This window comes from Malaclemys terrapin, chromosome 1 (genome assembly GCF_027887155.1).
Source record: "Malaclemys terrapin pileata isolate rMalTer1 chromosome 1, rMalTer1.hap1, whole genome shotgun sequence".
Classification (NCBI taxonomy): domain Eukaryota; kingdom Metazoa; phylum Chordata; order Testudines; family Emydidae; genus Malaclemys; species Malaclemys terrapin.
In genome coordinates this window covers 69,785,361-69,813,232 of record NC_071505.1, presented here as the reverse complement: position 1 = coordinate 69,813,232, position 27,872 = coordinate 69,785,361, and the positions used below count along the sequence as shown (strand labels likewise).

Sequence of the window (27,872 nt, the reverse complement as noted above, 5' to 3'; positions counted from 1 at the left end):
ACCAAATTGCTGGTTGGGAAATTCCTTAGCCTGTTCAAGAGGAAAGCACACGTGTAGGTTAGAAAATGAAGGTCCCAAGGATTTAATCTGAAGGGCAGATTTTTAATAATTAAAGATTATTTAATTGCTGTCATTTATTTCTTTGTCATGCATAGATTTCTATAGTTGCGTGACCATCCTTTTTATGTTCCAGCTGTGGTAACAAACAGTGATGAATCACACCTTCTGACTCCAGGAAAGATGAGCCAGCGCCAGGGGAAAGAAGCACATCTCACTCCAACCAAAGATCTACTCCAGCCGACGCTCAGTCCAGGAACTGTCCACAGCCATGGTAAGAGACCTTTACTTCTATTACTGAAGGATTTAAAATATTCCAAACTTGGTGGTTGTTACCTATTCCAACTCAAGCATCAAACATTAGTTCAGTTCTTGACAAAATATTGCTTTTAAAACTGAGGTTTCAGAAAAAGGAAACTTGTCTAAGTACCCTCTGGTGTAAAAGCTTCCAATATAATTAACTTAAATTTATTCTGTTAGCCAAAGCATATTGTATGGAATTCTTCATACCACTAAAATAAAAGTTGTTAATTGCACAACAGAAGAGGATTAAAGCATAGCTCATGGCTCTGTTTTACATAAAGTACACATTATGACTTGTGGAGAAATATTCCGTATTGTGACCGTGAATAAAGGTGACGTCATATAATCTTGTAACGGCTATTTATGTCACATCTAAGCATTTTATGCAAGACTGTTTATACAATACATTTGTAAAAGTACTTCAAGAAAATATAACTTGATGCAGAGAGGTAAATTCATCATCAATTATACTGAATTGCATGGCAGAATGTAGGACTGTTTTTGAAAAATCTAGTATATGGATGTGGTTATATGGATGTGGTTATTTTTATTTGTGTGGTAAGATATTTACACTTGTTACTTAATACACAATGGGATGTCCTATGCCAGTTCAAATGATGTATTAATCTTATTTTCCAGCAGATGGAAACATGAAACATCCCAAGCATTTCAACTAAACCACACTGTTTTTATATTTTACCTAAAATCAATCTATTAACTACAGAAAGATAGATTATAAGTGGTAGACATAAGAGTTCAGAGCTAGTTACCAAAGAAAATAAAAGATAAGCGCACAATCTAAATCTTAACCTTATTGCACTAGGCAGTATTTTGATTAAGCAGTTTTCTCATACCCCTGGATGTTGAAATTCTTAATACACAGGCCTGTCTTAAGCATGGACCAGTCTTCTCAGTTGAAGTTTTTGTCTTCTCCGTGTTCTTGTTGCTTCCGGCGTAGGTGGGGGAGAAGAAAGGTGAAGGCATGCTGCCACTGTTCCCTATTTTATATCCTTAGTCCATTTGCCTAGAAGACACTTGCCCAGACATGTCCTGGCAGATTTTGCTGAGTCACTGGGTTGGGCAGTCCCCCTGGAGTGGTCTTGTGCAACTGTGTCATGGGATCAAGCAGTTCCCATTGTGTGGTGCTTGCGCAACTGTCACTGAATTGTAAATCCCTTGATTACAGTTCCCCTGCTAATTGATGGTCATTGAACACCCTCCTGGGTGGGGGTCCTTTCTGTGCCACTAGCAAATTTACAACATATTTTTAGTAACAACCATACAGCAAAATCTCATAACATACACACTAACAATATACATATTTGGATGGATCAATGGGGTTCAGCAGATCATGACCTTTCATATGATACCTTACATGGCATGCTGTGTATGAAATATCACAACCACATATGAATGATGAATATGGAGTTACTGGGTGCCATTTTGAGGTATAGTATGTTACACATACCTGCCCACAGACAGGTTTCAGGCAATGAACGCCATTCTATCTCACATCATGAACCTCCCACATGTACCGCTCAAGACATGCCTGTCTCTTCTGGGCCACATAGCTATGTTACCCCTTTCCACTAGACTTCATCTTTACTGCCTCCAGATGTGGCTCCATTCCGTTTACTCACCAAGCCATCGCTCTTTGGATCTCAGGCTGAAGATTCTGGTACTGTTGTCCCTACTACAGTGGATCGCACCCCCTCCCCACCACACCCTAATCCCCTGGTCATGTACTGCTGGGGGTTCCCTTTCTTCCCTCCTTTCAAAGCAAAATTATCATCACCGATGCTTCCCTAATAGGCTAGGGAGCCCATATGGACAACCACACATAACAAGGCACGTGGACCCCTCTCAAGTCCAGGATGCACATCAACATCCTGGAACTTGGAGCAGTGCAAAGGGCGTGCAAACCATTTCTCCCACTCTTTCAATTTCATCATGTCAGCCAATACCACCACCAGTTTTCTATATCAACAAACAAGAGGGAGCGAGAACCCCCGCTCTCTGCACAGAAGTGGTCAAGCTCTGGAACAGGTGCATCTCACATCAAATTGCCCTATCTGCAACTTACCTCTGGGAACACAGAATGTGCTCACGGACTTGCTTAGTAGACACTTTGCAAGTGACCACGAATGGGAGCTTCACAATATGGTGCTATGCAATATCTTCAAACAATGGAGAGTCCCTGCCACAGACATATTCACTTTTCAGACCAACAACAAATGCACCACGTACTGCTCCAGAGAAGGCATAGTCTGTCACTCCCCAGGTGATGCTCTCCTATTCTTGTGGTCCGACCAATTCAGCTACGCATTTCTTCCACTGCCACTCCTACCTCAACTTCTCCTCAAAATCCAATGAGACAGGGTGACGGTCATCCTCAGGGCCCCTTTTCGGCCCAAACAGTTCTGGTTCTAATTACCTCCGCATGTCCTCTTGTCCCGATTCCCATCTTGAACTTTCCTGATCTCCTCACCCAACTTGGTGGCACCCAATCCACATCCGCTCCATCTCAGGAAGTGGTAATTTGATAGGCATCTACTCTAGAATGAGCATGCTCTTCTGCTGTACAAGACATTCTCTCTAGCAGCAGGAAGGACTCCATTAGACAATGCTACCTGGCTAAGTGGAGGTGCTTTTTTCCTCTTGGGCCCAACTTAAAGGAGTTCCACAAGAAGAGGTGGAAATCCCCTGATTCTGGACTACATTCTATCCCTGAAGTCATTGGATCTCACCTCAGCACGTTGACTGACCACTTGAATGCAATTAGCACATTCTGTCCACCAGTGTAGCGGGCTTATTTCTTTTTACACACCCTAGATTTTGGAAGGCCTACTCAGAACCTTCCCTCTTCACCAAATGGTTGCATCTCAATGGGACTTGAATTTGATATTCTCAGTTTGAATGACACCCCTCCCTCCCCCTCTGCCGTCACTGGCAATCTCCTCCTTGTCCCTCCTTCCCATGAAAGTTGCCTTCCTGGTAGCTATCACTGCAGTGAGGAGAGTCGGTGAACTCTGTGCTATGATGGTGGACCCGCCATTCACAGTATTCCACAAGGAGAAAATCTCCTCATGTCTATACCCTAAATTTCTACCAAGGTGATAACTCAGGTTAACTAAGCTATTCACTTACAGGTTTTCTTTCCAAAACCACATGCCTCCACACAAGAATGTTGGCTCCATTCCCTCAATGTCAAGCATGTGCTGACCTTCTACCTGCAGAGAACGAAACGTATCAAAGTCCCATCGACTATTCATTGCAATAGCTGAGAGACTCTGAGTACAGGCCAGCTCCACCCAGAGACTCTCCAGGTGGATTTCTGACTGCATCAAATTCTGCTACCAGCTGTTGGACCTACCTCCCCCTGCAGGGATACAGACTCACTCCCTCAGAGGGCAAGCTACCATCTTGGCTTCTCTCCAGGGCATCTCTCTCATAGATATAAGTAAAGCAGCCACGTGGAATTTGGTGCACATCTTCATGACCCTTTATGCCCTGGTGCGAGACTTGGCAGTGGATGCTTCATTTGCTTCAGCTGGTAACGAAAGATAGGAAGGCATAGTTGCTCAGTGCCTACTTTGCTTCAGTCTTCTCACAAAAAAGAACATGTGACCAGATGACTAGCCAAGTTACCATAGACGACAAAGGGGAAAAGATGCAGATCAGGATAAGTAAAGAAGGTGCAAGATCTTCTCACCAATTTGAATGAATTCAAATCAGTGGGGCCAGGTGCTATTCACCTGAGGGTACTGGAGGCATTAGCTGAAGAAATCTCAGAACCACTAGTAATAATATTTACAAACTCATGGATGACAGGAGAGGTGTCGGAAGACTGGAGAAGGGCTAACATAGTGCCCATCTTTAAAAAGGGGAGAAAGGAGGAGCCTGACTTCGATACCTGGGAAGCTACTAGAGCAATGTATAAAACATTGTTTGTGAATACTTGGAGGATGGAGGGGTAATCACTAGCAGCCAGCATGGATTTACCAAGAACAAATCATGCCAAACCAGTTTGATTTCCTTCTTTGACAGAGTAACTGATTTGGTGGATGGGGGAATGCGGTGGACACAATATACCTGGACTTCAGCAAGGCTTTTGACACAGTCCCACATGACATTCTGATAAGCTGAAGAAATGCAGGCTTGACAGAACTACCATTAAGTGGATCCATAATTCGTTAAATAACTATAAATAAAGAGTAACTATTAATGGAATGATGTTGGATTGGAGGGAGGTCTCAAGTGGGGTTCCACAGGAATCTGTTCTGGGTCAGGTGTTGTTTAACATCTTTATTAATGACCTAGATGTAGGAATAGAGAGAATACTGATCAAATTTGCAGATGACACAAAGCTAATGGGGGTTGCCAGTACTTTGGAGGATAGAGCTAAAATTCAGAGGGCTCTTGATAAATTGGAGAACTGAGCTATAGACAAATGTTGGGTTAGATGATCCTTGCAGTCCCTTTTAACCCTATGATTCTATTTTGCACGGTAGTCCTCTGCACGACCCTTCCATCATCATCCTCACACCCTCCACCAACTTCGGTACTGCTTGTCAATCTCCATAAGTGGAATACAAAAGGGACCATCACTTGAAGAAGAAAAGGAGGTTACTTACCTGTAATTGGAGATTCTTCAAGCTGTATGGTCCCTATCTGTATTCCATTTCCCACCCTCTTTGCCTTCTGCTGTGGATCTCTCAGATTTGTGGTGAAGAACGAACCATGCGTGGACCAGCGGATACTGCTTTCAAATTCTCTGACTCTGGGCATGTGATGTGCATGTGTAACCCTCTGGAATACAGATAGAGACCACACTTGTCAAAAAATCTCCAGTTGCTGGTAAGTAACCTTCTCCTTTGAAACACTAACTGAAGGTGTCAGGGAATCACCCCAGTTTCTGTATAATAGGCCTCTGATTTACAGCTGTGTGGAGCAAATAAAATATGCATTGTATGTGTTCAAGGTGGAAGTCATCAGTATGTGAGACTCATTTATTTCTTCCTCTCTCCTAAAACCCGAAATGCCGTGAAGCAAATAGCAGAATTTTTGAATCAAGTGATGCAAATTTAAGTAATTCCCTTCCAGGGAAGGATGACTATGGTACTTCAGTATATTAAATGTAGCTCAGGAGCCTTCTGTACCATTCCATTTATTGCTATGATTTAAAAGAAATTAACAAGCTTCTGAGAATTCCCTCTCTGATGGATGGAAATCCTGACACCCATTCTGCAAGCATTAAATCCACGGGAATTCTTACAGTTGTATGCAATACTGATTCTTCTGGAGGGTGAATTTTAAGATTCTCCCTGCTTGCCAAAAGTGTGTGTTTTTGATTTGTTAAATTTCTGCCCTTTTCCTAAGAATAATGACCCCTTCTACTTGGGCAGTGTTGACCTCCAATGTGGAACTTCACTGGGACTGTCAAGTGATCACTTGAGTTTCACCCTATATTTTACAGGCACTATGACAGCTTCTTCTGGGGTAGGTGGGGGAGTCAGGCCCCTGCACCCCTTAATTCCTGCGATTCACCATGACTGTCAGCCAGCCAGTAAAACAGAAGGTTTATTAGATGACAGGAACATAGTCCAAAACAGAGCTTGTAGGTACAGACAACAGGACCCCCACAGTCGGGTCCATCTTGGGGGGCAGGGAGCGTAGACCCCAGCCCTGGGGCTCCCTCCATTTCCCCAGCCAGCTCCAAACTGAAACTCTCCAGCCCCTCCTCTGGCCTTTGTCTCTTTCCCGGGCCAGGAGGCCATCTGATCTTTGTTCTCCAACACCTTCAGTTGGCACCTTTGCAGGGGAGGGCCCAGGCCATCAGTTCCAGGAGACAGGGTGTCTGCCATTCTCTGTGCAGACAGCCTCACACTGGCCCTCTCGGGCTCTGCAACAATCACACAGTCTTATCCCACCACCTAGATACTTTGAGAAATGCATAGGGGAAACTGAGGCACCCACACGGTATTCAGAGAAAACATTAAGAATGTCCCCACTTCATCACATCTTCTCATAGTCCCATTTTCACGAATGGGTACTGCTGTAAGCATCCTGCTATCTGACATGACAAAGTATATATTAGAGAACTCTAATTTCTTACCTGTCAAGTTTCTTTAAGTCCTTCTTTTACAGACAGCCAGGTTTTTTTCTTGGACTCCCAGGATGTTTTTGCAGTAGATCTGTTGCAAATCTAAATCTGACCGGGTCAGTCTAACAAACCTTCCTGAGCATATTATACCCCTTTGGTCTGAAATAGCCTGAATTTTTGTTGGCCTTCTGGGCATGCTTCAAAGGACAGGTGTTCAGGTTCTTGGAGAAGGTAGAGGGTATGCTCCCTAGATGGGGCAGAAAGAAATTTTTGTAGGTGGCTGGCTGAGTTCCTATCAAATTGATCATTTAATGCTGTTGAGATTTAATTATGTTGTTAACGGTGTGTTGGGATGGCTGTGGCCTTGGATAGGTATCTCTTGAATTATTTAAATAAAAATATTCTGCTCTTAGTTTGCTGTATTTTCACCAGTTAATTTTGAGCTTTCATTGTGTTTTTGTTTTCCATTTTGACTACCAGGGAGGAAAAAAGTCAATATATTTGGGAAGAATTCAGATGAGACACTTGTGAATTCAGCCAAAAATACCACTGACTTGCTACTTCGTTCTGTTTAGTGTTTTCCCCAGATTTATTTTACTATGATCTTCTGCACTACTGACTGCTAATTATGGTATATTTTGTAAAAGCTGCTAATATTTCATTGCAACAGGTACATAACCTCCTGACTCATGCTGTAGTCTATACTTTAGGAACAGTCTTGCTGTAAAATTTGTTTAACTTTGATATTAATAAACCTTCTAAACAAGTTTGTGGTGGTTCTTTCCTGTGAATACTTTGCTATATCTTTTTCTTGACCAGAAATGCAGTACCTGTATATTTAGTTTCCTAAAACATTTTTTATAAAGCCCGTAATGTAACCATTATGCCTGATATAGATGTGGTCAAGCATTCATTGTGTTCTTTACTGGCTTTGCTTTTGCTCACCAAAATAATTGAGACCAGTCTGTAAACTTAAAAAAAAAAAAAAAAAAAAAAAAAAAAAAAAGCTTGGAAAAGATTTATAAAAGCAATAGGCTAGATCATACTATAGTAATCATTTCATTGATACTCTGTCGTCCCTCCTATTGTCTCACCTTTTGCTTATATAAGTTTTTTGAGGAAGGGACACACTTTATTTTGCATGTGTGTACAGCTTAATACAATGGGGTCTCAGTCCATTGTTGGTGAGGTTTTTTGTGTGACAATACAAACAAGTTACTTCAGTTCATTTGCATGAATTAAGACACTAACCAATATGGGTGGTTAATTTAGCCTGTTCTATTATTTCTGTGAACTTCTGTAAAGATGTGAATTCAGTGCTTTTGAAAGCTGGTGTATTGGCATCCCTGGTGATTTAAGTCCTCCTATACTTGCCTAGAGACTAGGTAGAGTATAGGGAGGCCTCATGCTGGCCTCATAATATGCTTCAATCCTAGCATAGTTGGACTTTTGAGTGATAGTGCAGTCTCCAGGCTCAGTCAGTTCTTGGGCCAGTCTGTTATCAACAAGCATGGCAGTTGTGGTGCTCTTCATGATATGGCTGTTGTAGTAATTGCCTTGAAGTGACAAAATTGTCTGAACAAACCACCACCAATTAGTTTTATAGCACTATGCAAAAATTCTACTTGTTCACCTGCACAGAGCAATATCTAGAAGTAGAAGTAAAATAGCAGGATTGACCATTATGTCCAGTAAGTGACTTCCACTCAGTAGAAGTATCCATTTCATGAAAGCAATTACAGGATTTAGTGCTTTCCAACCATCAAGAAATAATTAATGGAAAATGTAAAAACTAATACATGATTACTTCCTGATCCAGTACTTTTACCCCAAAAACTAAAAGCCCCAATGGTTTGTAACATGATTTTTCATAAATGCTGGAACAGCTTGTTCTGCTAGTCAGTATAATTTAATACAGAATCACAACAACTCTGGGCACCATTTGTGTACAAATTAAACTGATTTGTAAGCTTTAACTCCTGTGAGCAGTGCAAAATCTTATTTTTATTATTTAATACTAACAGCTCAGTGCCACCAAGGGATACTGTGTGTGCATGTGTGTATGTATGTATGTGTATGTTTCTAAATTCACTCAGTTCAGAGGTATTTAACTTGACAGTGTCTCTTTAAAACTATACCCCAAGGTTCATTTAAACAAGACTCACAAAAAGAGACCAACCAAATTTTCCATCACTTTTAAAAGAAAAAATCCTATGGAAAGTGTCTAGTCAAACATTTCTTAACGCTGTTTGCCATCATCACTGCTCTTAACTAGTTATCAAATGAACTTAATTGTCTCAGTAACCAGAAGTGAAACTGACTACTTTTGCTTTTAAGATGAGAAATGCAGAAAGCAAATGGAATAAACTGTGAAATGTAATTTACATTTTAATTTACTTTTGCTGTTAGGTATATTTATAACATAAATGAAAAATTAGGGTGGGATTTTCCAATGCCCCTAACTGGTTTAGGAGTGCAAGTCCCATTGAAAGTAACCCATGGTGCTCTGAAAATCCCATCCTTGGTTATTTTTTAAAATAGGGGTACATAACTTGACACATTGCTTTTTAAATAGTATCTAGAGTGTACAAATATGAGTAATGGGCACAATATATAAGTAATGGGCTTCAGGCTAAATGTAAAATATTTGCGAGTAAAAGTACAATAAAGTCCTTGTTTTCAGTCCGTGGTGCATATTGCTGGAACATTACCAACCACGGTACCCAGAAATAATTTTTTCTTTTCAAGATTTGTGTAATTTTTTAGATGGCTGTGCCAGCTGCAATGTTAATATTTCCATCAACTTGCAATACCAAGTAATGATTCATGTATTTGGAGTAGTTTGAATTTCAAAAATGAATATTTCATATATAAATATTCATCTAATGAAGTACAAATGTTAGAAATATATTGTAATTGCAGTGAAATTGACCCTGAAGAGGGTGAGATTCTGTGATTGGAATACACATGTATTTGTAGTACAAAAATAGCATTGCTTCCAGATGTTTGCATTAGCTCTGACTGACCTGAACTGAAATTCTTATTCATGGGATTGTTTAACATCAGGACTGATATGTACAGTACAAAGGAGTGAAATATGGCTAGGTACATTATTCCTATAAACAAAACACTTTTAGAAAACATAGCAACTTCTTTAGTCATCTGTTGGAGGTTTAGTATTTGCTAGGCCACCTGCCAAGTGGCAAGTTAAATAAATTCAGTGAATTGTCTGCCATGCCAAATGTTGCCATTTTTAATTGTAATAAGTGTATTGTCAGTGTGATGCAAGTTTTTATAACTATAAAGTGTATAGGGTGGTAGAAATTTTGTTTGAGGCCTGTTTTTTTTAAAGTAAGCTTAGGAATACTTTGACTAACACTTATTCTAGTGCCATAAAAGTAAGTTTGTTGGTCATGTAGCTTTTGCAAAAATGAGAGGTTGAACTAAAGTAAAAGATATGCAAATATTCTATTTCCTATGCATTTTGACCTGCTGTTTTGCAGGCCTTGGGTGGAATGCAAATATAAACTTTAAAAGAAATCAAGCTTTTAAAATATCCTGCTCTTAGCTCTAGTTCCTCTGACCTCATGCAATGCTTTATCGTAGCACTAGAAATAAATCTACCCTAATTTGTTCTGGATTTAGTTTCAAGCCCTGGTTTACATTTCTCAGGAAAGAGTAAGGGTAGAAGGGAACCAGTCACTCTCTGAATCACAAACAAGAAAACAGAAAATACTGTAAATGGAAGTGGTCATATTATTGTGCTAGCTCTTGCTGCTCTGAAAACATCAACTTGTTTGTCTTAAAGTACATCTTGGGATACAGCCTGAAGTAACTGAACAGATCTTCATATATTTAAAGTTTGAATGGTAGCTTTAAAGAAATAACATTACTTAATACCAGGTCTTGTTTTAAATAACTGTGATGTATTGCTATTTTTTCTTGACAGTTCCTTACATGAGAGTTGTTTTAAGTTAACTGAGAAACTGTTTTGTAAGAGTGATTATAGGATTGTTCCTAGTCCAACAAGAGTAGATGAGTTAAGTGAGTCTGCCAAGTTTAGTAACCTCTAGCTTACGCTTGCACAGAATTGTACAGAATTGTAGTAGTGCTTACGGGCACTTTTTTTATTAATTGGTACTTAACATTCTTTGCAGTAACTAAGGTAAAGTGCAAGCTTTAGATGAAGCTCATACTCACTTGACTACTCAGAGTACAGCATGTGTTTTGCTTCAGCATCCTCTAGTGCAGTGGTTTTCAACGTTTTTCATTTGTGGACCCCTAAAAAATTTGAATGGAGGTGCATACCCCTTTGGAAATTGTCTGTGGACCCCAGGTTGAAAACTACTATTCTAGTGGTTGATTTAAGAAAGTTAATGGCATCAGTTAGCCTTCCTGAAACTTGACTATCCTCTATTCCTTTAAGTGCTTTTCTTTAAATTTTCTATCAACCTCATTTGGTTAAAATGTCAAACAAGGCACAGTATTCTCTGTGTAACCAACAGTGCCTATATACAGAAGGGACTATCCCCTCCAATTACTATGTGATCCTTTTGTATACGTAAATTGAAATCATACTTGTTTTTTTCTCTGCCATACCTCTTTGTAAGGTGATACCTATCATCCCTAAATCTTTTTTTTCCCATTACTACTATTGGAGTACTTTCCCCTCCATTCCAATATTATTACTTTTCCGCATTAGCACAGTGTAGAGGCTACACTTGTAAAACGCCTGGCTTAAGTTTAGCTAATCTTCTAAATAAATGAACAGACTAAATAAGAATAAAATCCAAATATTCCCTGGCTGGCAGTAAGTCCTCACTGGATAGGTTCAAGAAGCTACCAGATAGACAGGAGTTTTTCAAAGGTCGGGGGGGGGGGCGGGGAATGAACATGTGTAGAGGCTCCAAAGATCTGTAATCCTGGGGGGAAAGTTTAGTTTTTTAAGGAGGAAGGCAAAAGTCTTAAGACACTAGTCAAACAGTGACTTCTGCGCTTCTAGCTGTTGAAAATTAATTTGGTACTTAATGCTTCTTCCACATTGTGATCAGGACTGTGGGACAGACTTTTAAAGGTATTTAGGATCCCAAAAATGCAAATAGGAACCTAATGGGATTTTCAGAAGCACCTAGGAGCCTAACTCTAACTTCCCTTGATTTTAGTGGAAGTTTAGGCACCACTAGTGCTTCTGGGAATCCCATTATGCTCCTGTATTTAGGAGCCCAGTGTGCTTTAACAACATGCTTCTGACCAAGGAAGAGCAGGTAGCCACACCTCCCTGCATATCCTTGTACAGTAGGTCAGGTGTCTAACCTGACCATGTCAGGAAGTGAGAGTTCATATGTATTTAAAAAAACCAACAATTTGGTTCTGCCTTGTTCTGCTAAATTATATATCTGAGTCACCTGATGACACTTGTGTTTATTGTGGACTGGTTGGCAACCATAAGATGTATCACAAGTGTTAGAACAGCAGTGCTTATACTATAGAAGAGGTTGTCAAGGGAAATTTCTAAGTCATCAAGTTTAGGTCTGCTAGAGGTAGAGGATAGGTTCGGTTTCTGGTTACTGTAGCTAAATGTAGGTTATTTAGTAGCTTGCTTAAATAAGTAATAGAAAGGGGCTAATCATATAGCTATCTATTGGCTGAGGTACACAAACAAAATTTTTTTAATTAATATAATTATGTAATTTCACTTATGATATACTTGATACAAAACAGGCCATTAGCAGGTAACTGAGAATAAAAGATCAGTGAAAAAGTGTGCACATTTGTGGCTTATTTTGTGCTTTGAGCTCATGGGACTTTGCATTATTACAGTGACGGGTCTGTTTAGTATTTTAGTATTATATATAATATATATTATTATATAATAATAATTACCTTTATTATTTATTTATTTTGTTGTTGTTGTTGTTGTTTTGTATTCATAGGCAAATAAATTCAGAATTTGGCCGGTAAAGTGATAGTCTTCCCGATAGGAGACTTTGAGGGAATTTGACAATTTTTTGCTGTAAAGCTTGATTTATTTTTGCAGGTCCTATAGTGCATTGCTTACAGCAATGATGACTTATGTATAGCAACATATTTTGGCAAGGATTACTATACTTGGATTTTAAGACCACTAAAACCTCTGCCACAAAGCAGTATTTCTGGAATACAAATCAAATGACATAATGTGGTCAAATGCCCAATTTTATATCTATAAATCATCAAAGGGTTGTAGTTTGATGTTGACAGATTTTTGACTGACTTCTTCACCCTGGCTTTGATTTTCCCCCTACCCCCTCCCCCCCCCGGAGAGTTGCAGTGGAAAAACAAAGTACAATAGGCTAAATTTATTTTTAATATTGAAAACAAGATTGGAGTTTTAAGGTAGGTCTGCACTGCTCCCAGCCTGGGTGGACTGACTCGTGCTAGCAGGGTGTGAGCTAGTGTGCTAAAAATAGCTGTGTGGATATTGCTGCACTCGCAGAGACTTGGGTGGGTCTGATCTCAGGTGGCTATCCTGACCCTCTGCTGGTGCAGCAACATCCACACGGCACACTAGCTCAGCATCCAAGCTGCTGTTTTTCATGGGCTCTATAATAATAATATATGGAGATAGATAGATATATCTCATAGAACTGGAAGGGACCCTGAAAGGTAGTCTAGTCCAGCCCCCTGCCTTCAGGGGGACCAAGTACTGATTTTTGCCCCAGATCCCTAAGTGGCCCCCTCAAGGATTGAACTCACAACCCTGGGTTTAGTAGGCCAATGATCAAACCACTGAGCTATCCCTCCCCCCAAGGGTTAATTAGTCTATCTACCATGGATGGGATACACGCTCCAAGCTGCAGTGTAGATGTACCAGAATGTGCAGGAATCTTTGATTATAACCTGAAGTTGTTTACATTGTTATACAAATCATCCTTTTCAAATTGGACTCTTATAAATCATGTTAATTTTTCTTCCAAAATTCAGAAGTGTCCTCAGAAATTGAGCATCTAAAATTGTCAGACTTTTGAATTATAAATATGTTCCCAGGCTGTCTTGATGATCGGTTACCTGTACTTGCAATAACTGAAATAGAAAGAAAACTCTGACTTGTAATAGATACTGAAAATTAAGATGCTTTGAAAAAATTGATTGCTACTAGTATTCAGATAAGATTGTTAAATTTATAACTGTGTTCACCCTACTGTCCAATTTTTATACATAGGCAATAAAATATATTTCATGGGTTTTACTTGCTAGGAATATCTGCTTTTTTGCTGAGTGACAGGAAGATGGTCTTTGGCTTAAAAAAAAAAAAAAAAGTGTGCATATGACAACTCCATGTAGAAGCACTTGTGAAAAGAATGGCACTAAATGAAGTCTATAATACTAGGTTATCTAGGGATTTGAAGAAGAGCAGTAAGGTAGTTTTGCACATGTTAATGAGAAACACCTTCCCTGTCTGAGGGGTAGCAGGAAGGGTGTGCAAAGGTGTTTGCTTGGAAACAGAATCACTGGGTTGTGATGGCTGCCATTATTGGTGGAGGAGAGTAGACAACTAGATAACCTATGATAGATGGGGTGGGAGTAGTCTGTGAAGGACCTTAACATGCATACTACTTTTCTTCACTTTTATGTATTAGAGAAGGGGGAACCACAGGTGGACACTAATAGAGAGGTGATATGGCTAAAGTGATGAGCCAGGAAACCTATCATTGCAGTAATGCTTTGAATGGATGCAAGTGGGGCAAGATTGCATTGTTCATAACCATGGAGAATAAAGTTGCAGTAAGCCAAGGTGCTAGATGAGGGCCTGAATGAGAAATATGTCTGTGTGGACAGAGGGGGGGAAAAGGCCAGGTTGTTAGAAGTGTTATGAAGGAAGAAGTAGCAAGATTTAGATATGGCCAGGATGTGAGACCCTAAAGAAAAGGCTGCGTTTGAAGATATCCAGATTACAGGCCTGACAGGAAGCATGGTGGGTTGTCCACTGTGCATGGAAAAGGAGGAAGCAGGACAGCTCTGGGGTTCTGTATGTAAAGATTAAGAACTCTGGCCAGGTTCAGTTTAAGCTGAAGCTTGAAGGAATCTCAAATCAATGCCCAAAAGATGGGCCAGAATTTTAATCTGAACTGAAGGAAGTGTAGATTTGTGAAAGTCACCAGCACAGAGAGAATAGGTGAATATCATGAGACAAAGCATAGATAGAGTGAGAAGTGGGGGTGGGAGGCAAAGAACTGAGCTCTGAGCCAGTCCAACAGGAAGTTGGAAAGTGGATAAGCAGGCTCCTCCAATACAAAGACCAAAGGATCAATTTGAGAGAGAGAGAAGAGCAAGGAAAGGATGGAAGCATAAGAGCCAACAAATGACAATATTTCAAAATGACAGTCCTAGTTGTTGGTGCCAAAGGCAGCCAATGGTTGAGAGGGATGAGGGTGGAGTACTGGTTCTGAGCTTTGGCCAGGAAGAGGTCATTATTTTAATGGTGAGTAGGAGGTGGAAATTGCATTGGAGAGGATTTATGCTATAATTGGAGAAGAACTCCAGGCAGTAGTTGTAGACTGTGCATTCAGTGTACTTGGAGGAAGGGGAGGTAGTAAGTATTACTGACTCTTACAGGTATTGAAAGCGAGGCAAAGATTGGACCAGACTCTGCTGCCTTTGTTAGTGAGAGTAGTAACTTACTATACAAGTGATCCCATTAATTTCACTGGTACAGTTTATGCAGTCATATACTGGTAAGGGGAGAGTCAGGTAGAGACAGATTGTGCCTCAGAACCTTAGTGAAATAGCAATATCCGGATTAGATTGTGGGAATTCTGCTCGTTCTTGTTGACCACTTCTTTTACCACTTTTGACTCAAAGTTGGAATAGCATTTGTTTTTTTTCTGTTGCTGTCTCAAAGTCCTTATCTCATACTACCTCCTCCCTGTTTAATATATTTGAGAAGTAATAAAATAGATGTAAAATGCCGTTTGCATCAATGGCTTTATATAAATAATAAATGATGTAGACTAATGTAAAGCATCATTTGTAAATTTACACATACAAATAAATTGACAGTGTTGTGACAGTGCTTTGCAATAGATTAAAATATGCTAAACACAGAGGAAAAATTCCTTCAGAGTCTGTATTGAACTTGGAACAAAGCTAGTCTTACTCCCGCTCAAAAGAGTGGCAACACATGGTCTAAGATGTCCAAATCACCCATCTCATGAGAGGAGCCAATGATTGCTGGACTGACCACTGCCTGGTGAAGTCAGTCATGTCCATCAGGATTGCATCGAAACATAGAAAGCAATCCAAATCACACAGATGGCAATATGACATCCAAAGACTTAAATCCTCAGTGCACCAAGAGAACGTCCAAACACTCTTCAGTGAAAAACTGACCATATGCACACCTGAAAATGACAACACAAGTGTCGAAGAAGACTGAGAAGCCCTAAAACATACCATCCACGAGGCTTGTGAGGAATCCATCAGCCTTGCTACCTGCCACCATCAGGGCTGGTTTGACAACAACAACATTAAGATTACAGCCCTTTTGAACCGGAAGAGAAAAGCTTTCTGCGACTGGCAAAACCAACCACTAGCCAGTCAGAAGCAGAGCTCTTTCCATCAGCTCAAAGCTGAAGTTCAAAGGAGGATCTGAGAAATCAAAAACAAATGGTCTGAGGACAAAGCAAAAGAAATCCAAAAGTTCGCTGAAAGACATGATATGCGAAGCTTTTTTATTAGACGAAGACCCTGTATGGACCAATCTCATGTGGCCTCACCCTCTGAGATCCGAAGGTGGTAGTACTCTTCTTAAAGATGACGAATCCATCAAAGAGCGCTGGAAGGAACACTACCACAAGCTTCGAGAATCAACTGTCACTGACGACACCATCGACTCCATCCCTCAGCACCCAATCTGGGAAACTCTTGCTAACCCACTGACACCTGAGGAGGTCTGCAAAGCAATTAAACAAATGAAGAACAATAAAGCACCAGGTCCTGATGGCATACTATCTGAAGTACTGAAAGTGTGGGGGAGAGAGACTGACTAACAAGCTTCATTTGCTGCTCCTCAAAATCTGGCGCATTGAAGAAATCCCTTCTGACTTGTGTAATGCTAACATCATCACCATTTTCAAAAAGGGAGACAGGGTCGACAGTGGCAACTATCAAGGCACTGCTCTCCTTTCCATCTCTGGGAAGATTCTTGCTAGAATCTTACTGAATCGCCTGCTCCCTCTTGCAGAAGAAGTACTTCCAGTGTCCCAGTGTGGCTTCAGACTATCACAAGGCACAGCTGACAAGATTAGCTAGACAGATCCAGGAAAAATTTCAAGAACAACACCAGGAGCTGTATATGGCCTTTATCGATCTGACCAAAGTCTTTGACTCTGTCAACTTTGAGGCTCTGTAGAAAATCATGTCAGAGTTTGGCTGCCTAAGCAAATTTATCACCATTGTAAGACTCCTCCACGACCAGATGACTGCCTCCATCCTGTGCAGTGGCTCTGCCTCTGAGCCCTTTGTCATCCTAACTGGGGTAAAACAAGGCTATGTACTGGCACACACCCCTTTCTCCATTTTCTTAGCAGCTATGAAAACATTAACCCAAGACTGTCTACCACAGGGCATTGGCATCCAGTATTGGACTGACGGCAACCTCTTCAACCTTTTTCATCTCTGTGCCAAAAGTAAAATAATATTGGCAACAGTAACTGAACTCCAGTACGTAGATGATTGCGCTGTAGTTGCACACTCAAAGGAGGATCTACAAACAGCCCTTAATTGCTTTTCTGAAGCTTACAAAAGCCTAGGGCTAACTCTGAACATGGGCAAAACAAAAGTTCTCCACCAGCCAGTCTCCAGTCAGTCATCAGTCCCAGCAAGGAAGATCTACACTGACAAAGAAGAACTGGGGAATGTAGAATACTTTCCCTATGCTGGCAGCCATCTCTCACAGAGGGCAGACATAGATGTCAAGATTCAACACAGAATCTGCTGCACCAGCCTTGCCTTTGGCAGTCTCTCGCCAGGTGTTAAACAGTTATATCAAAACATACACTAGTCTTAGTTTATAAATTGGTAATAATCCCAACTCTCCTCTATGGCTGTGAGACTTGGGTGACCTATAGACAATACCTGGAACTCCAGCACCAGCACTTCCTTCAGAAGCTCCTCAACATAAAGTGGGAGGATAGTTACACTAATGTTAGTGTCCTCTCAGAGGCCAACATGTTCAGTGTTGAGGCCCTGATGATCCAGCACCAGCTGAGGTGGAGCAGGCACTGTGTGCACATGCCTGATGTAAGCTTACCAAAACAACTGCTGTACTCCCAACTAACCAAAGGAGAAAGGAAACAGGGAGGCCAAAAGAAACGCTTTAAAGACACCGTCAAGATAAACATCAAGAGATGTGGCATTGACACCGCTCACTGGGAGATAGCAGCCCAGGATAGGGATAACTGGCGAAGACTGTCAGAGAGGCACAACCACTTTTGAGGAAAATCACCTTGCCCTGGTAGCAGAAAAGCACCAGAAAAGAAAGGAAAGACAACTGTCATGCAGCAATCGTGGCCCAACCCTGTCTTCCAACACCACCTGCAACGTGTGCCCATGAGCCTGTGGCTCAAGGATCGGACTCCTTGGTCACCAAAGGACCCATGAAAAATAAAACCTGTCAAAGAGATCATCCTCAACCTCGAGTGATCTCCGATAATGATGATTAAATATTAGGGCTGTCAAGCAATTAAAAAAATTAATCTTGATTAATCGCACTGTTAAACAAGAGAATACCATTTATTTAAATATTTTTGGATGTTTTCTACATTTTCAAATATGTTGATTTCAATTACATCACAGAATACAAAGTGTACAGTGCTCACTTTATATTTATTTGTGAGGTACAAGTATTTGCACTGTAAAAAACAAAAGAAATAGTATTTTTCAGTTCATCTAATACAAGTACTGTAGTGCAGTCTCTTTATCATGGAAGTTGAACTTACAAATATAGAATTAGGTACAAAAAACTGCATTCAAAAATAAAATAATGTAAACTTTTAGAGCCTGCAAGTCCACTCAGTCCTACTTCTTGTTCAGCCAATCACTCAGGTAAACAAACTAGTTTGTATTTGCAGGAGATAATGCTGCCCACTTCTTGTTTACAATGTCACCTGAAAGTGACACCAGGTGTTCTCATGGCACTGCTGTAGCCAGTGTGCAAGATATTTACGTGCCAGATGTCCTAAAGATTCGTATGTCCCTTCATGCTTCAGCCACCATTCCAGGGGACATGTGTCCATGCTGATAACGAGTTCTGCTTGATAACAATCAGAAGCAGTGCGGACCGAAGCATGTTCATTTTCATTATCTGAGTCAGATGCCACCAGCAGAAGGTTGGTTTTCTTTTTTGGTGGTTTGGGTTCTGTAGTTTCCACATTGGAGTGTTGCTCTTTTAAGACTTCTTAAAGTATGCTCCACGCCTCGTCCCGCTCAGATTTTGGAAGGCACTTCAGATTCTTAAACCTCGGCTCAAGTGCTGTAGCTATCTTTCGAAATCTCACATTGGTACCTTTTCTGTGTTTTGTCAAATCTGCAGTGAAAGTGTTCTTAAAATGAACAACATGTGCTGGGTCATCATCCGAGACTGCTAGAACAAGAAATATATGGCAGAATGCAGGTAAAACAGAGCAGGGGACATACAATTCTACCCCAAGGAGTTCAGTCACAAATTTAATTAATGCATAATTTTTTTAATAAGCGTCAGCAGCATGAAAGCATGTCCTCTGGAATAGTGACCAAAGCATTAAAGGGCATACAGATGTTTAGCATATCCAGCATGTAAATACTTTGCAATGCCAGCTACATTGTAAATAAGAAGCGGGCAGCATTATCTCCTGTAAATGTAAACAAACTTGTTTGTCTTAGTGATCGGCTGAATAAGAAGTAGGACTGAGTGGACTTGTAGGCTCTGAAGTTTTACATTGTTTTGTTTTTGAGGGCAGTTATGTAAATTTTTTTTGTTGCATATGTAAGTTGCACTTTCATGACAGAAATTGCACTACAGAACTTGTATGACGTCAATTGAAAAATACTAATCTTTTATCATTTTTACAGTGCAAATATTTGTAATAAAAATAATACACACTTTGATTTCAGTTACAATATATTTGAAAATGTAGGAAAACATCCAAAATAATTAATAAATTTCAACTGGTATTTTATTGTTTAACAGTGTGATTAAACCTGCGATTAATCACGATTAATTTTTTTTAGTTAATCGCATGAGTTAACTGCAATTAATAGACAGCCCTAGTAAATATACTAGTGCTTTCTCCAGTCTAGCGTTAAATGCCAGATGATGGGACTCCCACCACTTCCAGGGGTAGATTCTCTAGGCTAAGATAATTTGTCAGTAAGCTCTTGCTGATACTCAACCTACGTTTTCCTTATTCATTCCATTATCCTCCTTTTTATAACCCTTTGTATCTCCAGAATAATTCCTCCAACTCTGGCTTTTACACTTTCCTTCTGAAAGGCTGTCTCGAGTATGTGTGATTTATATAATTTATGCATTTCTTTTTTTTGTTTGCAAAAGCCCTTGCTGGATTCTTGGGCACAAAAATGGGGGAGGAGGGGTTAAATGTTAAAAGAAAACACACTTGACAGACTGTTATTCCTTAGTCTACAAGTTGTTTAGGTATATGAGGGATTTCTGGGATGTTCTCTTGTAGGTGAATCAAGGTTAGCCAGAGTGTTATCTGATTATGCCGTTTAAGATATATATATTTTTAAAAGTGATAAGATTAGAGAACCAATTAATTAATTAGCAAATGGTGTAAATAGTATAATATATAAACTCCCTCAAAGGAAGGTAAATCACCCCTTATGTTTGGCTAATCTTAGGCAAACTGGTTTTCATAAAAAAACAAAGAACTGAGTTTGTCCTGTGTTCCCTGAAGAGATACAAGACTGAACTTGCTTAGAAACTAATCCCTAGAAACAATACAGTACTCCCTCCAGATCAGATCTGAAATCCCCATCAAGAGACCAGCATGTTTGAGCTCTGTTCTTTGAGATAGCTTTGCAATAGACAGTGCTTTTAGATTTTCAAAAATTAAACGGAGGTAGGAGGAAATTGTTCTCAAGCAATGCAACCTGAGATGATTTCTAACCATTTTGTGTTCTTTGGGGATTTTTGCATGTCTTTGAGTATTCCTTCTGCCTCACCCAAAGAAAGCAGTTTTCACTTTTGTCATATTTTGTTCCATCTCATTCTGATGTTACCTATTTACTTCACTTTTGCTTCATGTCTGTGGCATTCATTATGCTCCTTAAATTAAGTCAGGACATAATGAATGCCACATGCCCCTTATCCTATGCCACTCCAAGAATCATTTAGGCAGAGGGAGTATGGAACAAGCAGTATTGCTGGCCCATACCCATTAGCACCATGGTCTCCAACCTTTTTACACCCAAGATCACTTTTTGAATTTAAGGGCAACCCAGAATTTACCCTGCCCCTTCCCTGAGGCCCTTCCCCGAGGCCCTTCCCCAAAGCCCCGCCCAACTCACTCCATCCCCCCCCATCTCTGTCACTCACTCTCCCCCACACTCACTTTCACTGGGCTGGGTTTAGGAGGTTAGGGCTCTAGGCTGGGGCCAAGGGGTTTGCAGTGTGGGAGGGGGCTCTAGGCTGAGCCTAGAGCAGGGGGTTGGGTGAGGGGTGCAAGCTATAGGAGGGAGTTTGGGTGCAGGAGGGGGCTCTGGGCTGGGGCAGAGTGTTGGGGTGCAGGAAGGGGTACAGGGTGCAGGCTCTGGGATGGGGGGTCAGGGCTGGTTTGGGGTGCTGGCTCCAGGAGGGTCTCAGGGCTTGGGCTGCGCCATGGAGCACTCACCTCCAGTGGCTCCCGGTTGGCAGCACAGCGTGGCTGCTGCTAAGGCAGGCTGGCTGCCTATCCCAGCCCCATGCCACTCCCAGAAGGAGCTAATGCGCCCCTGGGGCAGGGTGGGCGGCACGTGGCTCCGCATGCTGTCCATCTCTGCAAGCACCGCCCCCGCAGCTCCCATTGGCTATAGCTCCCTGTCCCGGCCAATGGGAGCTGTGGGGGCAGTCCTTTCCGACAGGAGCAGCAAGCTGAGGGAGACCCCTGTCCCCGTGGGACCACACTGGCCGCTTCCAGGAGCGGCGTGAGGCCAGGGTAGACAGGGAGCCTGTCTTAGCGGCAGCCCCACTGCACCGCCAGAGATCGCGATCCACTGGGAGGTCCTCTAGGAAAGACCCATTGATTGCAATCGACTGGTTGGTGACCACTGCATTAGCAGATCTCACAAAGTATCTGAGCTGTCTTAACCTGTGACAGAGCAAAAGGTAGGTAGTCCTGATGTATTTTTTGAGCCCAAGGCTTGTTACAACACATGTTGCCACATAAGCCCCCAGAGAGAAGTCCTGAATATATTCATTATCTTTAACAATGAAATGAAAATGTCACTTTAAAATCTGCTTCCTCCTGTTATTGAATAGATATGGCTTATCTTTCATAAGACACTGGAAATGTGGTTAAATGAGTCTGCCATATGGAATTTAAGCTTTCCTTATAGGACCCTTATTCATCAGTAGTCTTGCTAATTTTAATTAATAACTCGTGTGAATAAGGTTCCACTTAGATTGAGCACCCAAGCATTAATTTTAATCTTTATATTGCCTAACTAAAATTTGTATACATTTTTCAAGTTTTGCTTTGTGATTGTCTTTTAAAAAATATTATCTTGGCAGCATGCCTGCTATTCAAATAGCATACTCTATTAAATTCTAAATTAATGGGAATCCCCTTTGTGTATGTGTAAAGGCATTGTATTTTGGAAACAATTTGCCATACAACAGGGAGCTTCTGCTTGTTAAAATTACATTTACCTATTTGTATATGGGTAGCAGCTTTGCGAAGACATAAAATATTCACAGGACTATGCGTTAAGAGGCAAGTGTATCAGATTAATGTGAAGGAGAAAAAAGCTTTTCAACCAAGCTTTCTTGGCAAGTAAATCTCAGCAAAGCTGACCTACTTGAACCTGAACTGTTGCCCTGGAATTTCACGAGTGTTGTGAAGAACAAAATTATTGAAACCTGAGTAGTGAACAAGTCTACGCACTTCTGCTGGGAGGAGCTGAGGGACAGTGCAGCTGGTGAAACACAAGGATACAAGCATGTACAAGCTGCAAAGAGCCTTGATGCCAATGCTTGTACTGTAATCAGAAGTATCTAAGGAGTTATGCTTCAGCATAAATTGTGCGTGGTTTGGAATTACTAAATGGTGGAGAAGAATCTTTGGCAGGATTAAATTGGTTTTCCCTTAGCAGACTATTAGCTCTGCTTTCAGAGTGAATAGCATTGTGGCTCGGATGTCTGCTTTGTGACTCACACTGGTGTCTGAAGGCAAGTATACCTCTAAAAGAGCCTGTTGATCCATAGGAGAAAAACAGACTTCTTAATTATAGTGGCTTTTAAACTAAATGTAAAATATGCATGCTGTATAGAAACAATTTTGATGTATCTGACAGCTGCTGATAGTTGATTTTTTTTTTCTCAATCGCTTACATACTGTAGGAGTTGCTACATACTGCAGATTTATGTGGGTAACGTGAAATTATTTACCGATCTATTTTTGAGGAAGCCAGTTGGATAATATTGCATTTTAGAAATGTCAGGTCATATTCCTGTCAGAGACTTAATTGCACCAGGGCTATTTTCCCCCTTACCGCCATTCCTCCCCCTCCTCCCGGCTTTTACAGTGTTGATTGATTTAAGGTCTCTGTTTCAGGAACTAAAAGGAATTTTTTGCCTTCCTCTTTTTTTTTTTTTTTTCTTAAGTATGAATATTGCATAAGAGAATTTAAGCTGTGGCTGCTACTGCACCAGTAGTAGCATTTCTTGATTGTATACTGAGCCTATGTGCTATATCAGCTAAGAATACTCTCTGAATGTAGTGTAAATAATTAACAAGTTCTGATTTGCTCTGTGAAGGTGTTCAGTTTGTGCTATTGATTTGGAGCTTAATTTGCATGCTTAGTATTAATACCTAATTCATCCAGAGAGCTTTCTTCTTTTTTGACCAACTCATGATTTTTGAATTGTAATTTTTTCCCTTATAAGAATATTTTTTTATTAAAACCTAACCTTTTCTAAAATGTGTTGCTGTGCTGTTAACATACTAAGACCTTTAGATTGTGTCCATCGTGTGCACTCTGATTTAGTTCCATCCCAAGCAATCTTATAAAGGACTGTCTTAAGGAGAGGGTTATGGCATATTTTTTTAGCCGGCTGAAAATAAATTTAAAAATTTATTTCTAAAAAGAAAGCCCCGATTTAATTGCAAATACATATGGGGCATACATTGTGTTCTTCAGAAAATATCTTCAGTAGATTGCAATCTTCTTCATTGTTACCCACTTTTCAAAGTAATCCTTACCATATCCATTTCAGACCATCAGATTTTTTCCTTTGATGTTCCTTGTTTTTATAGTACCATATTACCTTATTTTTCTATATAAATGATGTATTAAAATCAAAAGCTTGCTTGCATGAAGCATCTAAAGTTACTGGTAAAAAGAATCTTAACAGTGTCTTATGGGCTTGGATGCATTCAGGATATAGAATGGTTATCACACAATTCATATTGAGTCATCTCCCACTCCCTCCTGTGAGTTGCCAGCAGATACACTTGGTAGTTTTGTTGAAATGTTGTAGTCTTGTCTCCTAGACTTTACAGGGGGTGCATAAACGCTACCATCAATATTATAATTGGGGTGATTCTGCAGACAATAGATCCTGACGCTCAGGGGTCTAGGAATCCTTTTAAATGCCCTTTTAATTTTTTTTTATCAATTCTAAAGGTTTAGTAAATATCAATTCTGGCTTAGTAAATATGCGTCTTCCAAGTGATGATGGCACTTGCTGTGATTGGCATTCTGAATTTGTTCTGTTATGTTTAAAAAATAAAATAAAAAATTCACAACTTTTGAAGCGTGGTAAAGTGCCAAAGTTGTCATGTAGAAGATGGCCAGAATCTGAGCATTTACCAAGTTGTCCAAAGTGCTAAAGTGTCCCTCTCAGCAGAGGAGGCTGGTGCTGGTTGTGGTAAATTCAAAAGGGTTTTTTTAAATTTGGGATGCTGAACATATTGAGACCAGAACATTCTGCTTCTGTAGCTTGTAGACTACAGAACACATCTTGTGCTTCTTACTGTCACAATATGGAGTCTGATGAAATCTGGGCCTGGAACTAAGGCATCATAGGATGGAATGTTGACTATACTACAGGTGTTAGTTCACATGTCCACCACAGTATAACAGCGCTGTAGCGGTATCAGTAACATTTTTTTAAAATTTCCCTCTCCTTCCTCACCCAAGTGAAATGCTGAAATTAAGGGACATACATAAATAAGAAATAAAGGTAAAGCTCACAAGTAATGAGTGTGATGCTGAAAAAAGTAGAGAGCTATTAAACACTCGTGGCCAAATCCTGCTAATAGATCTACAGATCATAAGGAATATAGGTTAGTGAAGTATAAAGGAAGAGAAAATGAAAACATGAAGCTGGGGAATCCACAGAATTATCCTGCACTTCAAATAGTATTTTTATGCTGGATACATATGTTCCATGTTAGTGCCAAAGAAAACATCATCTTTGGTCAAAAGGGACATTTTAAAAACAGTGGACCAATAAGTGAGATTTTTCCATCTTCATGCTGAGTTAAACAAAGGGCAGTTGATTAAAATATGAGATGTACACCAGTGGTTCTCAAACCAGGGCCGCCGCCAGTTCAGGGAAAGCCCCTGGCAGGCCGGGCTGGCTTGTTTACCTGCCGCGTCCACAGGTTCGGCCAAGTGTGGTTCCCACTGGCCGCGGTTCACCACTCCAGGCCAATGGGGGCTGCAGGAAGGGCGGCCAGCATGTCCCTCAGCCCGCGCCGCTTCCTGCAGCTCCCATTGGCCTGGAGCGGCGAATCGCGGCCAGTGGGAGCCACGATTGGCCGAACCTGCGGACGCGGCAGGTAAACAAACTGGCCTGGCCCGCCAGGGGCTTTCCCTGAACTAGCGGTGGCCCTAGTTTGAGAAGCACTGCTGTACACCAGTTTTCTCAGTTGAAGAGCTATTCAGGCTGTACATTTCAGCACACACTGTGTGTGCAAATGTAAAAGTTGCATTAACATTGGCGTTTATTGTATCCATTTTGTCTACTAGATTCCTTTTTAAGCAGGAAAAAGGGGAAGTATTTATTGCTGTCCTTTGTTTCATCCTCTCTGTAGAGAAACTGGGTGTTTAAATTTTCAGACAATCAGAACCACCACTAAGCAGAAATAAACTCAAATACATTAGAATTCATTTGGAAACTTCTTTGAAATTTTTCTTGTGGGATGAGCAAAATGGACAAATATAGGGGAAAAAACAACAAAATATTTAGATGTATCATTTCTATTTAAAGGCTTACGTTGGAACATTTTGAAGCATGTTTGACAGTAAAGAGCATATGTCTCCACCTGCCTTTTGGCTGTAGAATTGTATCTAAGCTGTGCCATGTTTCCAACTACTATTAGCATGACTTGGTTTAGATGGCATGGTTCAGGCCAATCATAGACATGTGACATCTCTTTTTTTGGTTAGTAATGTGAACTCACCGTGCTACAAAAACATTACATTCCTGCCGGCTGCATTCATTCCACAGTGAAATTGTGCAGCTGTTACCTAGAATGATTTAAATCATTCTCAGACTGTTTTTCCTTGCAATTTTAGAGAAAATTAAATGAATATCACACCTTTTTCAAAAAGGGAAAAAGTTAATGAGGTAGTGAAATGGGATCACCAGAAGTAAAAGGTAAAGACTGGAGATCATAAAGGAGTAGTATCAAGAGTCATGTCACAGGTTTACCATTTAACAGGAAATATAAATTTTATAGTGGGAAATCAATGAAGTGTGGTAGTTAATTGGGATAATGGGTAGAAAAAATTGATGTTTGTATGTTGCTGAACTGGATCATTTAGCAAGGTTCTGGCATACTTAGCATTCATGTTACCCTTGGGTATTTTGGAGCTATGGTTTCTGTGGATGGCACATGAGTTGGGTATTTCAGTCACAATCCTTCTTTAATACCTGCCTTGCCTTTGGCGTGTGCTAGAAATTATTAGGCTGTTAAGAGGACTGAGTATTATTTCACAGTTCACAGCATCACAGGGAGTAGTAGAGCTACAATTATTTTTCTAAACTGAAAGACATTTTTATGTGCCACATACGTACTTTGCACTGTTACAGCTACGTTTAACAGCCATTGTAGGGACAATAGAATACTGCAGGCTGCTGTGTTTAGGTGTGATCCAGTGAAATGATGTGACTTGAGGATGCTTAGCACCCCACAAAATGGGAGTGACTGAGCATTAATTACAAACTGTTTTATCATTAATTTGATTTTGAGAATGGCTTCCTCCAACGGTGAAGAAATAGCCTTTGTGTGAGGAATGAACCCAGCTGAGCTAACTGTATATTTGTTTCTTTTGCATTGTCCAATTAAAATGAACCAGGTTTTATAATGACTTTTGTCTCAGATGCTGTATAGTAAGAAAATGGAGCCAGTAGAAAAGTGCCCAGCAGTGAAGAAAATTAACTTGTGGGAGTGGATGTGTTTAAAAAACCAAACTGCTTAGTGGTTACTGACAGTTTGAATGGTGTTAATTGTTAGGTATGGGAAACAGGAGAATTGGCCATATAAAATGATCGGTAGGGAGAAGGAAAACTGATTTGGTTGTTTTACATGTGAGAGTAACAGCAGGTAAGGTTTGGTTCATTGGGTTACTATAAGGTCAGCTCAGAGTTCTTAAATGGACTTTTTAAAGTGAGTTTTGTCCTCCTTTGGTTTGCCTGGCTGCTTCCATTGAAGTCTTAATTTTAGGTTTAAAAAGGCGATTCACTGAGCTGCTAGTCTTAATTATATTTATTGTGTATGAGTGTTTCTGCATTAAGAAAACATTATGGTTCTTTTTATTTTTGTGGAGGTTATGTTGTGTTGTGCGTCAGAAATGTAGAAAGAAAAAGTTAACAAGAAAAAAATTAGAATAAAATGCTTGCTGCAGAAAGTGGCTGATTGCTTAAAAATCAAAATAAGTAATGAGAATTCAGGTCAGTGTTAAGTTAACAGAAAAACCATCAGGTAGGGTTGCAGCATTGATTATTAAAACTTAACTAGGCAGACGTTAAACGAGCCTGGTTTTAAGGACGTGCTAAGCACTTGCCCTCTGAAAGCCAGGCACCTCTAAGGTGTGTCCAGTTAGACATTCAAAAATTGAGGTACTTAAAATCCCTATTCTTTTTAGGATGCTTAAGCCAATACTAGTCTTCAGAATTGATATAAATTTCGTGAATTGTTAACTGTTAGCAAATGGGACTCAT

The 27,872-nt window shown here is 40.3% G+C and overlaps 1 protein-coding gene across 7 annotated transcripts in view; it reads left to right on the top strand.

The window, feature by feature from the left end:
- Positions 1-27,872, top strand: part of OSBPL8 (oxysterol binding protein like 8) — a 184,518-nt gene that overhangs the window by 88,332 nt on the left and 68,314 nt on the right. For all 7 annotated transcript variants that reach the window (XM_054026974.1, XM_054026940.1, XM_054026933.1 and 4 more), the window contains one exon: positions 194-331. In XM_054026974.1, the coding sequence (XP_053882949.1) occupies positions 241-331 (91 nt within the window). In that variant the 5' untranslated portion in view covers positions 194-240. The remainder of the gene's footprint in view (positions 1-193; positions 332-27,872) is intronic.